Genomic DNA, 14,708 nt, shown 5'->3' on the forward strand with positions numbered 1-14,708 from the left:
CGCCCCTACAAACTCCTTTTTATGGCCTTTGCTCCAGCTCTTTCATTCTTCTGGAAGGTTCTTCACTCAGATACTTACTTAACCTACCTGTTCATCTTCTTCAAGGTTTTGGGTAAAATTTACCTGCTCAATTCAGCCTGCCCTGATCCCCCAGTTAATGAAGCACACGGAGCCCCAGCGTGGCCTGATCCTCCTTGTGCTGTTGCACTGTCTTCCATGACACTTATCCCCTGAATATTATTTTCTAACAGGCTTACTTGTGCTTATTTTTATTGTCTGGGCCTTTCTCCCCCCCCCCCCCCGCCCCCCCGTCAGACTCTTCACTCCCAGTGCCTGGGACGGAGGAGGCCTTCCGTCAGTCTTGGTTGAAGGCATGAATTCTAGGTGCTTACCAAGGTCATCCCAGCTCCCACGACCCTAGCAAGGGTTCGGCTTCCTCCCAGATGCACAGCTGCTGTGGAAACCCTCTTGACCCACTATTTATGCACCTACTCTGAAAGGCCTTCTAGAACATGCAGACTATTTTTGAAGGGAGAAATCTGTGGGGGAAAGTCGTCACTTTCACCAAATATTTATCAGTCACCAAGTGTGTACCCAGCCCTGGGTGGGACACCCTTGAGGACAGGAAGACTTTCCAAACAGATGCATACAAGGGTGTGATGAACTTTTTGGCTGTGAGATTAAGTGTGCTGTGAGGCTGGAAAGTGGGTTAGCAGTACGACAAATGAAGCTTTAATTGGGGTCTGCCAGAGGGAAAGAAAGCTTCCCTGGAGTGAGTAACCGGATGTAAGACTTGTGGAAAAATTTTTGCTGATTCCCAAGGACAAAAGTCTTTACAACCTTTTAAACACAAATCATTAATGATAATATTAATAATAAAAGAAAAAACATAGAAATTAGAAGATATTATACCTTTGTCCACTGTTAACCTTTAGAGCTTGCACAACCCAAGCTACTCACTTGCTCATTCATTCATTCATTCATTCAACAATTTGTATTTGAGTTATTCTATTGGTCAGGGTCAGGTTGGAAGAGACGCAGTAAACAAGGTAGGCAGACTTCTCACAAAGCTCCTATTTCAGGAGAAGCAAATCAATCAATAAAAACAAACAAAAAGACCCAAGATCATTTCAGCTGGTATAGACTCTCTGCAAAAAATCAAACCTGGGTGTGGTGTATAAACAATGAATCTTGGAAGAGTGAGAAAAATAAAATTAAAAAAAATCAAACCTGGTGGAGGTCCAAGGGAATGTCCAGGATCAGGGAGAGAGTATTGGGGAGGGGGTGGCCTAATTTAGACTCAGACGGTGGGGCAGGTACTCTCTGAGGTGACGTTGAGTTGACACTAAAATGAGGGCACATGGGAGGATTTGGGGAAGAACTCCCTTGTGGGGCGGGGGGTGCACCAGGTGCAAAGTCCTACCAAGTGGGGAGGAGCTTGTGGTGTTTACTAGAAAGGAGATGTCACGAGGGCTGGAACAGGGACAGTAAGGAGAGGGTAGAAGATGAGGACAAAGATCTGGGGAGGGCCTGCTTGAGGGGGGACATGTGACGTTTAGAAGCATCACCCTGGTTGCTGGGAAGTCTCAGAGGTAGGGAAGGAAGAGTAGGCGAAGATAGCCCCTTGCAGGCAGAAGATGGTGTCTACCAAGCGGGTAGGAAGGAGAAGGATGGCGCGTATTTACCGTATGTGGTAGAAGCAGAATTGGAATGGTCTTCTGGGTTGCATGTGTGGGTCAAAGAGAAAATGCAGACTGCCGTTCTAGCGGACCCGGCGTTTTCTGTACATGTTTCCTCTTGTGCTGAGCGCCAAGTGTATGTCCAAGTGCATTGTGTGTGTTATCTCATTTGATCCATCCACCCCACTTTATGGAGAAAGCCCTGAGCCTCCAAGCGCTTCCCCTGTCAAAGTCACACGCTGCCCAAACAGAGCCAGCATCTGCTCAGTCTTCTTGTCTGGGAGCTGAACTGGCATTCGGCTTTTCCATGAAAGTTGGATTTTACAAAGTCCAGTGATAAATTTGGCTCTCTGGGCTGACAAGGAAGCTCCTGACTCGTGTTTTCCAGACACTAGCCTCAGTGGAGCAAGGTTCTGTGTAACTCTCATTCTAGACCAGGTCAAGCCTCACCCTTGAGATTCACTCCTCATGGCACGAGAGCATGTGTGTGTTATCGGACCTCGCTCTGGGGACTGAGATGAGGTCTGTGATGCAAGACTGGGAAGAAACTGGAAGTTGGCAATGAATCGAATTGGCAGTGGATGGGAAGGCTGGCGATGGATTGTGCAGCTGGGGGACCCATCATGCCTGTTTGGATGGGTGCATGTTTCCCTGCACACCTTCTGTTCTAGGGAGACCAGGGACCAGGAAACATCACCCAGTCTGACTTTCCCATCACATAGGTGATGGCTGGAGGGAGAGAGCATGAAGTCACCCTCACCTCTTGATAGCAACAGTAAGAGACCCTTGGATCCCCAAGAGGAAATTAGAGCCACCCAGAACTAGGCCTTAAAAATTGGTCTCTAGACAACTGTGGGGCTCAGGGGCTCTGCAGAATGGGTAGTGGCTGGCTCAGTACTTCCCTTTCCCCTGCAGGCTCAGACTCTGGCCAGAAGGCGTGTGAGTCACTGACCAGTCACAGCTCTGTCTCTCCCTAGATATGTGACTTTGTACACATTTCCTAACCTTTCTGACTCCCCATTTCATCCCACAGGAGCTGGTGTTCAGGACTCGATTTACATAATATCACATACAGTTCGTAAATGTATTGAGAACTCACTATGTGCCAGACCCTTTGCAAAGCCATGCCACTGCATAGCTTTTAACACATTTGAATTCAGTTCCTGCTTTCAGACTGTGTGTAGCGATTATACTGACCACCTACAGACATTTTACAAACATTATAAGGAATTCTTATAACCACCTATATATTGGTTTTCATCTCCACTGGATGGATATGGCAACCAAGGTTCAGTGAGGCCAAGTAGCTTATCCAGAGTCACAAAGACTGGAACTAGGAGCACCTGCGTTTTCCCATTATACCTGTCTTGGAAATAGGGACATAGGCCTGTGTTCTAGTGTGTTCCTTGAAGAGTCTCTCCTTGCAAGGCCCACCCCAGCCTAGGACATGACTGCTTGTTAATGGGTCCCAGCACTCAGGACAACTTGTGAAGAGAGTTAGCCTCCAGATTTCTTAAAAGATGGATTGTGCCCCCAAACCCCACTCCAGTCAGCAGTCATTAGGCTCCAACCTCCTGAGTGAAGAAATGTACCCACTCTGCACTCTCCCTGATGGGTCAGTCACCGGTGGGGTTAAGAAGCATTTCAAATTCTAGTCACCTCTGCTTGTGGAACAGCGAAATGCTCCAGACACAGACTTTGGAAAGAGACCCAAGAGTGATCCCAAAGTCCCAGAGACACACACACCGTCCTTCCCAAGCTGACCATGGCCCCAGGCACCCAAGAAAGGCCTGCTGGGTCCCCAGCTGGGGCCCCTGCTAGCTGCCCTTCCTGCCTGCAGCTCAAGGCCAGCTTCAGGCCAGCTTCCTCCTCTTCTAAATAATGAATTAGCTCGTGTCTGGGGTTTGTAAATAAAGCACACCGAGAGAACCAGCATTTCCAAAGTTGCTTACTCAAAGGAGGAGAGCAAAAAGCCCAAGTTTGTTTGGCAGAGTTCAAGTAAATTGATAAATGAGGGCCACCACCAGAGGAAAACTTACCCCGTTTGTGTGCCAGTTCCTCCTCCTCCACTGTGAAACTTTGTCACCAGGCAACAAGAGACTTGGGACCTGGAGTTAATTAGCATAGTCTTGAGGCCAGCCTGCAAGGTGGGAACACAATAGCTGAGAGGTCTCCAGGACACACAGGCGCAGGCGCAGCTAGCTGTCCTCGTGGTGGTGGTGGGGGACACCCGGGGCCTGGGGTCCTCCAGCTTCTTGTTGGGGGGAGGGGCTTTCCTCTCTGCCACCTCCAGCAGCATGGTGGACACTTCTCCACCAGGCAGAACCGGCCTGCCATGGCCACACCGGAAGTGGATGTTGCTAACAGAAGAACAGCCATGCTTGCCCCTTTTAAGGGACAAACACCTTACTTCTGTAAAAAGCACTGAGTCAGTCCCATGAAATATCATTCGTCTTCCTCATTATTTGTCCAAATAGCTTTTTCGGGTCTTTGATCTGTGAGAGAGCTGTCTTTTATCTGCTTATTTGAATTTAAGTATTTCTTGGTTTTTCTTTGAGCCCTTTTCACACTATGAAGTCAGAATTACCATAATGCTCGTATAAACCATACAATTATATACTCATTTTTTCTCACTTAATATTATGTTAAATGCTGATGTGTAATTTCTAAAATCTACTGCTCAATAGAATGTGTAATACTGAATCTGGTGGACTGTGCTTTTCCTGTTGTTTCCAGTTTGGTGCTGTCGTGAATAGGGCTGCAACAAATATATTTGTACATTTATAATCTTTTTGTTCAGTTTTTTCCTTTAAACTAAATTCCCAGAAATTGAGAAGACCAGCAAAAAGTTACCCATGAAAACTATTATGCAAATAATAACATTGTAGAAAATTTTGAAAATGCATACATAGAAATAAATAAATATGCCCGAAATTACACTACCCAAATGAAATTAAATAAAATAATCAGCAGATAAATAATTTGAACTACAAAATAAATCCAAGCACTACACATTTTGAAAAGTATTAAAGCCAAAGGAAAGAGTTTAAATTAAAAAATAAAAATACGGTTAACCACAAAAACTTTAGATACATGGATATCACCATGTATCTAAACATCATACTTTTTTTTAATGCAAAACTAAAAAAAAGATCATTTAATTTAGACAATAAATGGATTTAAAATAATTATCAAATTCAGATAAGTAGAAAATTAAAAGTTACCCAAAGTCCTATGACCCAGTGTATTTCTAGACTATTAGTAAAAGTACATCATTTTAAATTAGAAAATAAACAATGTGAAAATCATAAAACACAGATAAGCAAAAATAAAATCAATATTTTATGGAAAAAAATGCACAAGAAAATAAATACATTTTAAAGTGCAGATATCTAAAACCTCATGAGAATTAAAGCCGCTCAGTTTCAGCATCTGGAGATAACTTCCTGTTCTATATCCTTCCAAACTTTTTTTTTTTTTTCAGTTAAGCATCTAACTTTTATTTATTTATTTATTTTAATTAATTTCTTTTCAGCATAACAGAATTCATTGTTTATGCACCACACCCAGGGCTCCATGCCATACGTGCCCTCCATAATACCCACCACCTTCCAGACTTTTAATACCTCAACAGCTTCATGTTTATCTCATGGGTATGCAGTGATAACTTAGCAACTTTGCTAGGGCTCATTGTTTAAACCCAGAGGTACACAAATTACTCATTCGTCAGGAAACTGCCTTCTAAGTCAGCCAGAACTAAGGTTTTTGCCTTTGTTGCCTTTTGTTTACTTTTGTTTTCTTTGCCCTGGCAGAGGAAAGAGCTTGTCTTTGTAAGTGGGGACCCTGGGTCAGGGTTTCATCCGAACGCGTGCTTTGCACAGCCCAGTGTGTCAGGGTTTCACGAGTCCCTGCTCTGTGCTGTTTTGGGGTGAACTCCCCTTGGCTTCATGCCACTCCATCACACCACACATCCACTTTCTCTTCTGTAAGTGAAGAAATGGTTGCTTCATTAGATCGTTGTGGAAATTAGACCAATGGGTAAAGTCTTTGCAATCTTTAACGCATGACAATTACTGGTATTATTATTATTATTATGTCTCTGAGTGAAGGGGATGGGAGATGGGCCTCCAGTTACGGAATGACTAAGTCATGGGAATAAAAGGCCCAGCATAGGGAACACAATCAGTGATACTGTACTAGTGTGTGGGGACAGACGGGAGCCACACTTGTGGCGAGCCCAGCCTAATATCTAGAGATGTTGAATTGCTCTATTTTCCACCTGAAACTAACGTAACATGGTGTGTCAAGTGGACTCAAATAAAAATATAGATATAAAATTTTTTTAAAAAAAAGAAAAAATCAGTATAGGAGTATATACATAAATTCTCAAATTAAATGAAATAAGACAGAAGTGGAAGTGGTAACATAAAACAAACATAAATAAACAAACAAATAAAAAGTTAAAAACTATGACTCACCTTTGGTTAGATGTCTCGGCAGTGCTGGTAACGGCGTCCTTTGCTGGTCGTAAGGGAATGATGGATCTTCCTTGGAGCTCATAGCCGATGAAATGAAAAATGGGATGGTGACATGCCTCTATCTTCTGCACACCATTCCACCTGGGGGCAATGTCACAAAAGACCACCGGTAAAATTCTAGAACCTCTCTGAAACGGAAAATGGCTGAGATTGTCTCTCATTGCCTGAGCTATAATAGGTACCTTTTGTCCCCTTATTTCCTGCCCCCTTGTCAAACTTACAAAATAAAGTAGCAAGACTAGTGAGCTTTGCCATACTGACTCCACATGCTTGTAGCTTGACCTCCTCAGGAATGCTCAGCACATGTCCTTTCCAAGGTGGTGACCCCCACTGTCTAAAGCCTGGGCTCTGCCCATGTTTGTAACCTTTGAAGCAGCCTGCCTTCCAGAACTGGGATAGGTGGAAGGCCCCAGACTGAGCAAGAGAACCAAACCTTCGCTCGAGCCTTTGCAACCTACAGCAATAAACTTGACTATCTTTTGCTTCTTTTCTTGTTACTGTCATTTGCCTGGATAAAATGGACACAACCAATGATTTCTCTATTGGGGCTGGTGGTGTGGAGAGAGGTAAAGCCCAGCCTGGGAGCTGCATTCTATTTATAAAAAACCTACAAAGGAAACAATTGAGTGAAAGGCGATGGGAAGCCTGAGGCAGAGTATAGGTCGGCCTTGCTGTGTGGGAAGGTAAAGGGAACTGCCCCTGCTAGGGCACTTGGGCAGCCAGGCCTTGTCCAGACAGGCAGAGGCTGGAAGGATCCTGGTGCAGTGCATGTGAGTGGAACATAAAATGCATGTGAGGTGACATGTATGGGCACTTGAATGGGACCGAGGAAGAGTGAATGGCTGAAAAGAGCAGACATGATGTAGTTGGGTTTGGCAAAACATCTTGAACAAAGGTCTTGAGATCAGAAGGAGAGTCAGAGAGGGGAAGAAAAGAGAGCTGGAAAAGGAACCAAGGGATACCACAGAGGCCAAGGAACTGGGTTCCACAAATCCATGCTGAGCAGAAAGGGCATTTCATGTGGAGAAAACCCCTTCCCATCCCCTTCCCAGAACAACACCTTGTTGCCCTTCTAAACTCTTTCCACCACATTGGTCAAAAACAGTATTTCTTTGGTTCAGTTTGTGTTTCTCAATTCTATGTGTAGAAACATAAATCAGGACAGCCTTTTAAAAGGACAGGTTGGCAATATGTAGCAAACTGGAAAATGCTCATACTTTTCATCCCAGTAGAACTGCTGCCAGAAACTTCTCTCATGGGTACGCTCACCAAGTACCCAGAGATTTATGTCTGAAGCTGGTCACGGAAAGGTCATTTGTGAGGACCAACCTCCCCCCCCACCCACCCAACCCCACCCCCCGAAGAGGCAGGCTCAGCCAGTCCCAATACATCTGTACAATGGGGCCCTGCTGCTGTAGAAACGAATCCCATAGAGTGATGCGAGCTGACTTCACCCTGCTGTGAAGCCTGGACAAAACACAGATGAGATTATCCCCATATCGTCATAAAAACAACAATGATACAAGCGCATAGATAGGCCTAGGGGCAAAACTATTCTGGAAATCGTTAACTGAGGCTCCTTGAGTAGGAGCGGTAGACCGGAGACTGATTTTGTGGTCTTCCACATTTGTTAAACTACGTGCCTATGTTATCGTCCCATCCCAGTATGTTATAATCACATATATTACATGTACATGGGGACAGCAGGCTGACACGTGGCTGTGGGAAACCCAGTGTGGGGTTGTGAGAGGTCAGCCTGCGTTTGCGTGGCCCCGGGACTTTCCCCACAGCCACACCCAAGACAGCAGTAGAATATTGCAGCATCGCAGCAGAGCAAAAGTGACCACAAGAGCCTAACCTTCAGTAGGGTAGTGTGGGGCAAGCAGAGCTTGGATGATACTCTTGTTACCCGGCCCAGAAAGGGCCTGTATGCCCTGGGAAGTCTGTGGCTTTCCTGGATGCGCCAGTCCCACAGAACTCCAGAGATTTCCACTTCTTCCTTCATTTGCACCTTGAGATATTTGGTCACCGTCATTGTTTTCTGTCCCACAGGAGATACCCAGGCTCTGACCGGACCATGCTGCAGAAGTGGCAGGTAGAGTGACCCCGTAGAGGACTCTGAGGAAACCCTGTGGGAAGGCAGATCACAAAATAGTTCTGGCCCCAGTGAGGGAGAGACAAAGCGTGTGGGGGACCCGGGAGGGATCTTATTTTTTAACTTACCAAAAACGTCCCGAATATTTCCCTACAAAGATCTCAGTGATCCAAGGTGGTCCTTGGGGCTTGGAGTCCGAGGTGTGTGGTGTGTGGTGTGTGTGTGTGTGTGTGTACACGTGCGTGTGCACCTGCTCCATCCACAGACACACATGTATAAATGGACACAGTGTAGAGGGGCTCCAGGGTTCTCTTCTTGTTCTGAGAGGACACTCATGACTCCCAGCTTGAATGAATGGACATTTAGCCTCTGATCCTCAGTGAAAGGCAGGGACCCCAAGAGGGCCAGCCCTAGAGATCACACGGCAACAAGAAATTAACACCTAGTCACACTTGTCCCAAATATTTTCCCAGCAAGAGGGCCAAGCGAGACCCAGCATGCGGGTCCCCTATGAGAGGTGACAGCTGGGCTGGACTCAGTGTCCTTTCTCCCCTTGGCCATTTTTTCCAAATACAGGCCCTGACTCCTCCTTGACTGTACATTATAAGACCCTAAGAACGAGTGTTATACCAATAGAGAACGAGTGCTATCCCAAAAGAGAAGGGCAGAAAAGAAAGTCCCTAAGTTCCTGGAGGGAGACAGTTTGTTCAGCCTCTTGGTGAAGGCTCCTTTCTCTGTGACTGCAAGGCCCCCTTGGCTAATTTTTTTTTTAATCATAAAAAGGTCAGTAGTAAGTTCACCCATAGCATTTGTGCTCTTCCTTTAATCAACTTTTGAGTATCACACCCAGTAGCTGAACAAAAGAAGGTTTTATCCTTGGCTTTGGACTGCTGAGCTGTATTTTTCTTTTTTTGTATTTTCTTTTTTTTACTGGCTGACTTTGCTTCCTGAATATATTTCCTTCAGCTTGTGTTGAAATTAGTGGGGCCTTCCTGCTTTGGCCTGGCTTGGGTGCCAGGTGCACGGGGAACCCTGGAGGTGTGTGGGGCCTGCTCTCACCTTCACAGTGAGGGCTGCAGAGGGCTGAGAGATGGACCCCCGTGGCCCTTAGGAAGATGCCGGTCGTGTTTGGTTTATCTCCTCTCTGTCTCTTCCGGCAGAAAAGAGACATCAGCAATTTTGAGTATCTCATGCACCTCAACACCGCAGCCGGGAGGACCTACAATGACTACATGCAGTATCCAGTGTTTCCCTGGGTCCTGGCTGACTACACCTCACAGGTATGGTAGTCACGTGGCTGCTGTTCAGATGTCCTGAGGCTTTCTGACCCTGAAGACCAGAGCGTACTAAGTCAGCACACAGAGCCTCTGCTATGAGATTCAGTCCACCTGGGCCTGAGGGCGGCTCCATGTTCCAAAGGAGGCCTTTGGAGTCTGGGGGCCCGGGTTCCTCTCCAGATCTACCTGTGGGAAGGTGACCCTACCTGTGGGATGATCAATATGACGAGGACGGTTGCTAACATGAGCCCCAGAGGGCCTCCTGGCTTACTCACTACTCTGAAGGCAACCGATAGCTATGTGCTGAGATGCTGCCCAGTCCTGCAAGTGAAGGAGGCCGTGGAATTTATTCCCGAATCAACATGTGTGGGTGAGGGATAGAGTAAAGGAGAGAGACAGAGAGAGACCCAGAGACCCAGAGAGAACAAACTACTCCCCTGTATCTTGACTTCAGCCATCCGGATGTTGGTATGTGGACTTCACTCAGGATTTGGACTGAGACATGTTGGGACAGGGGAGGCTGTCGGCGACGCCAGAGCATTCCCTCTTTCAGCATGTGCCCTGGGCCTCAACAGGCAGGGGAGGGAGGAGGAAAGCTGACACAGCGGGGCCAAGATGACATGGCCAGGAATGACCTGGCCACGAAGCACTGTCCCAGCCACCTGGGCTCTGGCCATCAAGTGGGGTATTGGGCTGTGTGTGTAAAGGAAAGAAGGTGGCTAAGACCTGGTTCAGACCAGCCCTCGCCAATCCTGCCTGGGGCAGCTTGGAAGACTGACACCCAGGATTTAGGAGAAGGAGCCTCAGGCCTTTGTGACCTCCTATCCCCAGTTAAGACATTTAACAAAAAACTCTTCTCTCCAGCTGCACATTGTCTTTTATTTCCCTAATGATCCATCTGAGGCTGAGCTATTTCAAAAATGAAACATGCAAATCCCAGCTTTAACTCACATGTTGCAAAGGGGTGGTTTACCAGCCCCCTTTGTTTAGCCCAAAATCGTGATTACTTACCCATATTTAAAAATTGGGCAATTTCTCCTAAAAATGTGGATTTCCAATATCTTTTGGAGAATCAGGAGAGGTAGCAGCCTGGAGGCCCCATTCTGTCCTGGCAAAATCAGCGGTGGCTGAGCATGGCTGTCCACGCGTGCCATCAGTCATAGGGGTCTGGGAAGAGTCTACCTCACTCTGCCCCCATCCCTGGTTCTGCAGGTGTGGAGATGGGGACAGGCTCTGCCTCCCCAGGGGGACATATAAAGAAACACTTTCTATGGAACGTGAAAATCCTAGAGGATAGTTGACTCCTCTGCTAACATGTAGAACATCTCTGCTCAAAGCAAACATCTTTGAGGACACCTGGCCCTAAAAATCTCAGGTCTCCACTGCCTTATATTATGTTCCCCAGGGCAGAGGAAGGGTTAACCTTGCATGCTGTCATTGCACAGAAGGGAGGGGCTCCAGACAAAAGAGGATGCTCCTCACATTTCCTTCCTGATCAGAACCTTTTAGAGAGTCTGTTTGATTCCCAGTAAGGACCGTGAACTATTGGAGCATACATCTTTCTCCACGGGGGCTGGAACCAAGTGCCTCATCGACAACAGGGATTCTTTTCAAAGTCTCTTTTTAGTAACTGGTGGCAATGTTCTGATTTGGGTCAACTTGGAACAGGTTCAGTGTGAACTCAATCTTCCCCTCCTCTTAGTTTCCTTCTCTCCCTTATTAAGTCTTTGTGGATCACTGGCTCTGGGGCCATAAAACCCCAGCACGCCTGCTAATCACCAGAGGGGGTTAGACCAAATGACGATAAACCAATAAAGAGAACCATAAAATTAAAGAGCGTGGCTCCTGAAGTCTCACTAGGGCACAAGAGGGTCTGAGGGGAGTTAACTCCAACCACACATCTGCCTTCTAGACATTGAACTTGACGAATCCCAAGACTTTCCGCGATCTCTCAAAGCCCATGGGGGCTCAGACCAAGGAAAGGAAGCTGAAATTCATCCAGAGGTTTAAAGAGGTTGAAAAGACTGAAGGTGGGTAGATCCCAGCTTGACTTTTTTTTTTTTTTCCTGCAGTGTTGCTCATTCAAGTGCCTTGACAAGGTCATTGGTAATGATTTGGGCTCTCACCTAGGATGGAAACAATTATGTTTGGATAGAAACAGCGCGAATCCTCTGGTCTGCACCTTGACTGCAGGGGAGAGTTCCCTGGGCAGGTTTTATACCTACTGATGCCCAGGCCCCACCCCTAGAGATTCTCATTTAAGTAAGACTGTGGTGAGGCACAGGGCGTGCTGAGAACTACCGTGCTAAGAGCTACTTCCTCCAGACCTAGGGCCACCAGAGGCGGAGAGCACATTCGTTCAGCATTTTGTGTATTCCCAGCACAGACCAGCCTGCCTTCATAAATACAAGGGTCCATTTCAAAGAGAAGGGGATTAAATTCAGACAGTTCAAGCAATGCATTCAAGATCACAGCTTCTAAATGGCGGAGCCTGTATTTGTCGGACTCTAGCACCTACCTCCCAGACTCTTCATCAGCACATCACCTTTGTCATTTTTGCCATATTCACATGTGACTTGAACTCCTAATGCCTTAATTTTTTTTTCTCTAGGTCTATTCACTTCTGAAATTTGATGCATGTATTTTCAAAAGAAATTTTTCTATCATGCATTTGATTCTAGCTCGATTGGTTTTCTCAAATCCTTTGAAATAAACATATAATTTAAAATAAGGAGAAGCTATCCATGAACCATGAAAATTTCCCTTGGGAACCAGAGGTCTTGCGCTTTAGAAAGGCTTACACGGCACAGAGACACTGCTTTTGGCGAGCAGGTTCTCAGCAGGACAGGGAGGGTCCTGCTGCATCCCGCACAGCCCCACAGAGGCCCGCCCAGGACCCCTGCACTGCGTGGGGCTGGCCCTCAGACTCGCTCAGGGGAGATGGGAGGATGTAGACAGTTGGGCAGGCCCTCGTTGCCCTGCTTATTTCCTCCTGAGGCTGAAGTTCAAACATTAGGACCCTTCTCGGGGAACCCCCCACCCCGTGTGCTGTTCCTCTGGCTGCCAGGAGTGGCAGGCTTCTTCCACAGAGGCAGGCCAGGGAGCATGGGATCTCACTGTGCTCTCCCATCTCACCCTGGGTGTGCATTTGAGCTGCCCATTGGATTTGGGACCTTGTGCAGGTTCCTCCACTAGCCCCCGGAATAACTGGCTTAGACAGCTCCTCCATGGCACCAGGGAGGGCTTCAGGCTGGGCATGGGGCTGGCGGCAAGATGGTAAGCAGTCACCACAGGGAGCTGGTTCAGGCCTTGGCTGACTGTGCTGGAGGGATTGTAGGCATGTGGGGGCTTTCTATGTGCCCCTTAACTCAGAAGACCGAAGCCACTGTCTCCCATGAATCCTGAATGCAGGCTTCCCAGAGCCTGACTCTGCCCATGTTCTTGGGGGTAGATCACTGGGGACTCGGGGGTGCTACTGAGGGTCTTGAATGTGCTTCTCATCACCACGGCTACTGGCCAAATCATGACGTCTGCGAGCAGAACCAAGGCTTCATTAGGCTTGGTGCTGTCCTGAGCAGGGCTTGTGCCCACCACTCATGATTGAGCCTCGTAGAGTCTGTGTGTCTGCAGTCTGTCCCAGCGCAGGGGGACATCCATGCCAGACTTGTCCTTTCGTTGCAGGAGATATGACCGTCCAGTGTCACTACTGTACTCACTACTCCTCAGCCATCATTGTCGCCTCCTACCTGGTCCGGATGCCACCCTATACCCAGGCCTTCTGCTCTCTGCAGGTGAGCTCCCTTACACACACACACACACACACACACACACACACACACACACAACTGTATATCACGATGAAGGGCTGGGCTTGGATGAAGCAGGGGTCTCCCCACTTGAAATCCAGTCTCAGCCGGTGATTCCCACTTGATGCTGGCTCCGGGTTCCTGGGCAGTCCAGCTGGGGCAGGCTGCCCATCCTCACCAACCTGTGGTGACCTGCATGTCTGCCCAATGGTGTTGCAGAAAGACTCCAAAAATAAGGAATGAGAGATAATGGGGGGAAAATGCATAACATAAGTCAGTTTTCATGGAAAAGGAAAAGCAGAAAGTTTGAAGACTTCCTTGAAGGTGGGTGGTCAGAAATTCGAAAAATAAACACAAAGAAGGAAGAGCGAACGAGTACCACTTGTGACTTCGGAATGCAGACAGCCATGCTAAGTGCAAGTTGAAAGGCTTAAAAGGACAAAGTACTTGAATAGTGAATAGCTGAACCAGAGAAAGACACTGACCAACTTACCCACCCATGAACCAAGAGACCATTCATCATACCAGCTTAAGGTTCCCAGATTTCACAAATAAAAGCACAGGATGATCGGGTACATTTGAATTTCATGTAAACACTGAATTTTTTAGACTAAAAAATGATTTGTTGTTTATCTGAAATTCAAATACAGCTGGGCCCCATTCTGTCTTTCCTCAGCCCTACGCAGTGTGAAGGGAGCAGGTCCGGTTCTGAGTGAGTGGTATGGCCAAGGCACATGGGGTTGCTGGGACAGGGTCCTTTGCAGGCAGTCAAGACATTTATTTTCTTTCTTTTCTTTCTGACCTTATTGCTGGGATCCTGCTTCTCAGGTTGTCCTAGGGGCGCAGCTGTCAATTGGGGAGAGCCTCTGGGTAGCCCAGTTCTAGCCAGCTCCAAAGGGAAGCAGCTCACAGTGCAAGTGCAGGGCCTGGCCAGCTCCAGGGCCTTCCCAGCATCCTACGGAGAGGAAGGCAGGAGCCACAGTAGGCAACAGGCCACGAATATGCACAGACTTACTCCAGTTATGAAGTTCAACAAAGAGAAAGTGTGAGTGTTCCAGGAGTGGGGGGTTTTGGTCTGACCTCACCCAAAGGCCACTCTTTGAGGTCAGATGACCTTGGCCCTGAGAGACCAAAGGCCACGTCTGCACTCAATCCAACTCCTGAGCCCTAGGTGGAAGTGGGTAGGCAAGGTCAAGGTGATTTCTCCAGTTAGGAGCAAAATCCCTCCTGTCTTCTCTGTCTTGGCACAGTGTTCTCTCTCCTTAAAGGCATGGATTGTCTAGACATTGTATAACCTCCTCTCCCTGGAAATA

General features: G+C 47.3%; 1 protein-coding gene across 3 annotated transcripts in view; it reads left to right on the top strand.

Moving 5' to 3' along the window:
- WDFY4 (WDFY family member 4) overlaps positions 1 to 14,708 on the top strand; it is a 271,420-nt gene that overhangs the window by 223,389 nt on the left and 33,323 nt on the right. For all 3 annotated transcript variants that reach the window (XM_046027423.1, XM_046027426.1, XM_046027425.1), the window contains exons 48-51: positions 8,270 to 8,312; positions 9,473 to 9,592; positions 11,502 to 11,619; positions 13,271 to 13,380. In XM_046027423.1, the coding sequence (XP_045883379.1) occupies positions 8,270 to 8,312; positions 9,473 to 9,592; positions 11,502 to 11,619; positions 13,271 to 13,380 (391 nt within the window). The remainder of the gene's footprint in view (positions 1 to 8,269; positions 8,313 to 9,472; positions 9,593 to 11,501; positions 11,620 to 13,270; positions 13,381 to 14,708) is intronic.

This window comes from Meles meles, chromosome 13 (assembly GCF_922984935.1).
Source record: "Meles meles chromosome 13, mMelMel3.1 paternal haplotype, whole genome shotgun sequence".
In the NCBI taxonomy this organism is placed as follows: Eukaryota; Metazoa; Chordata; class Mammalia; order Carnivora; family Mustelidae; genus Meles; species Meles meles.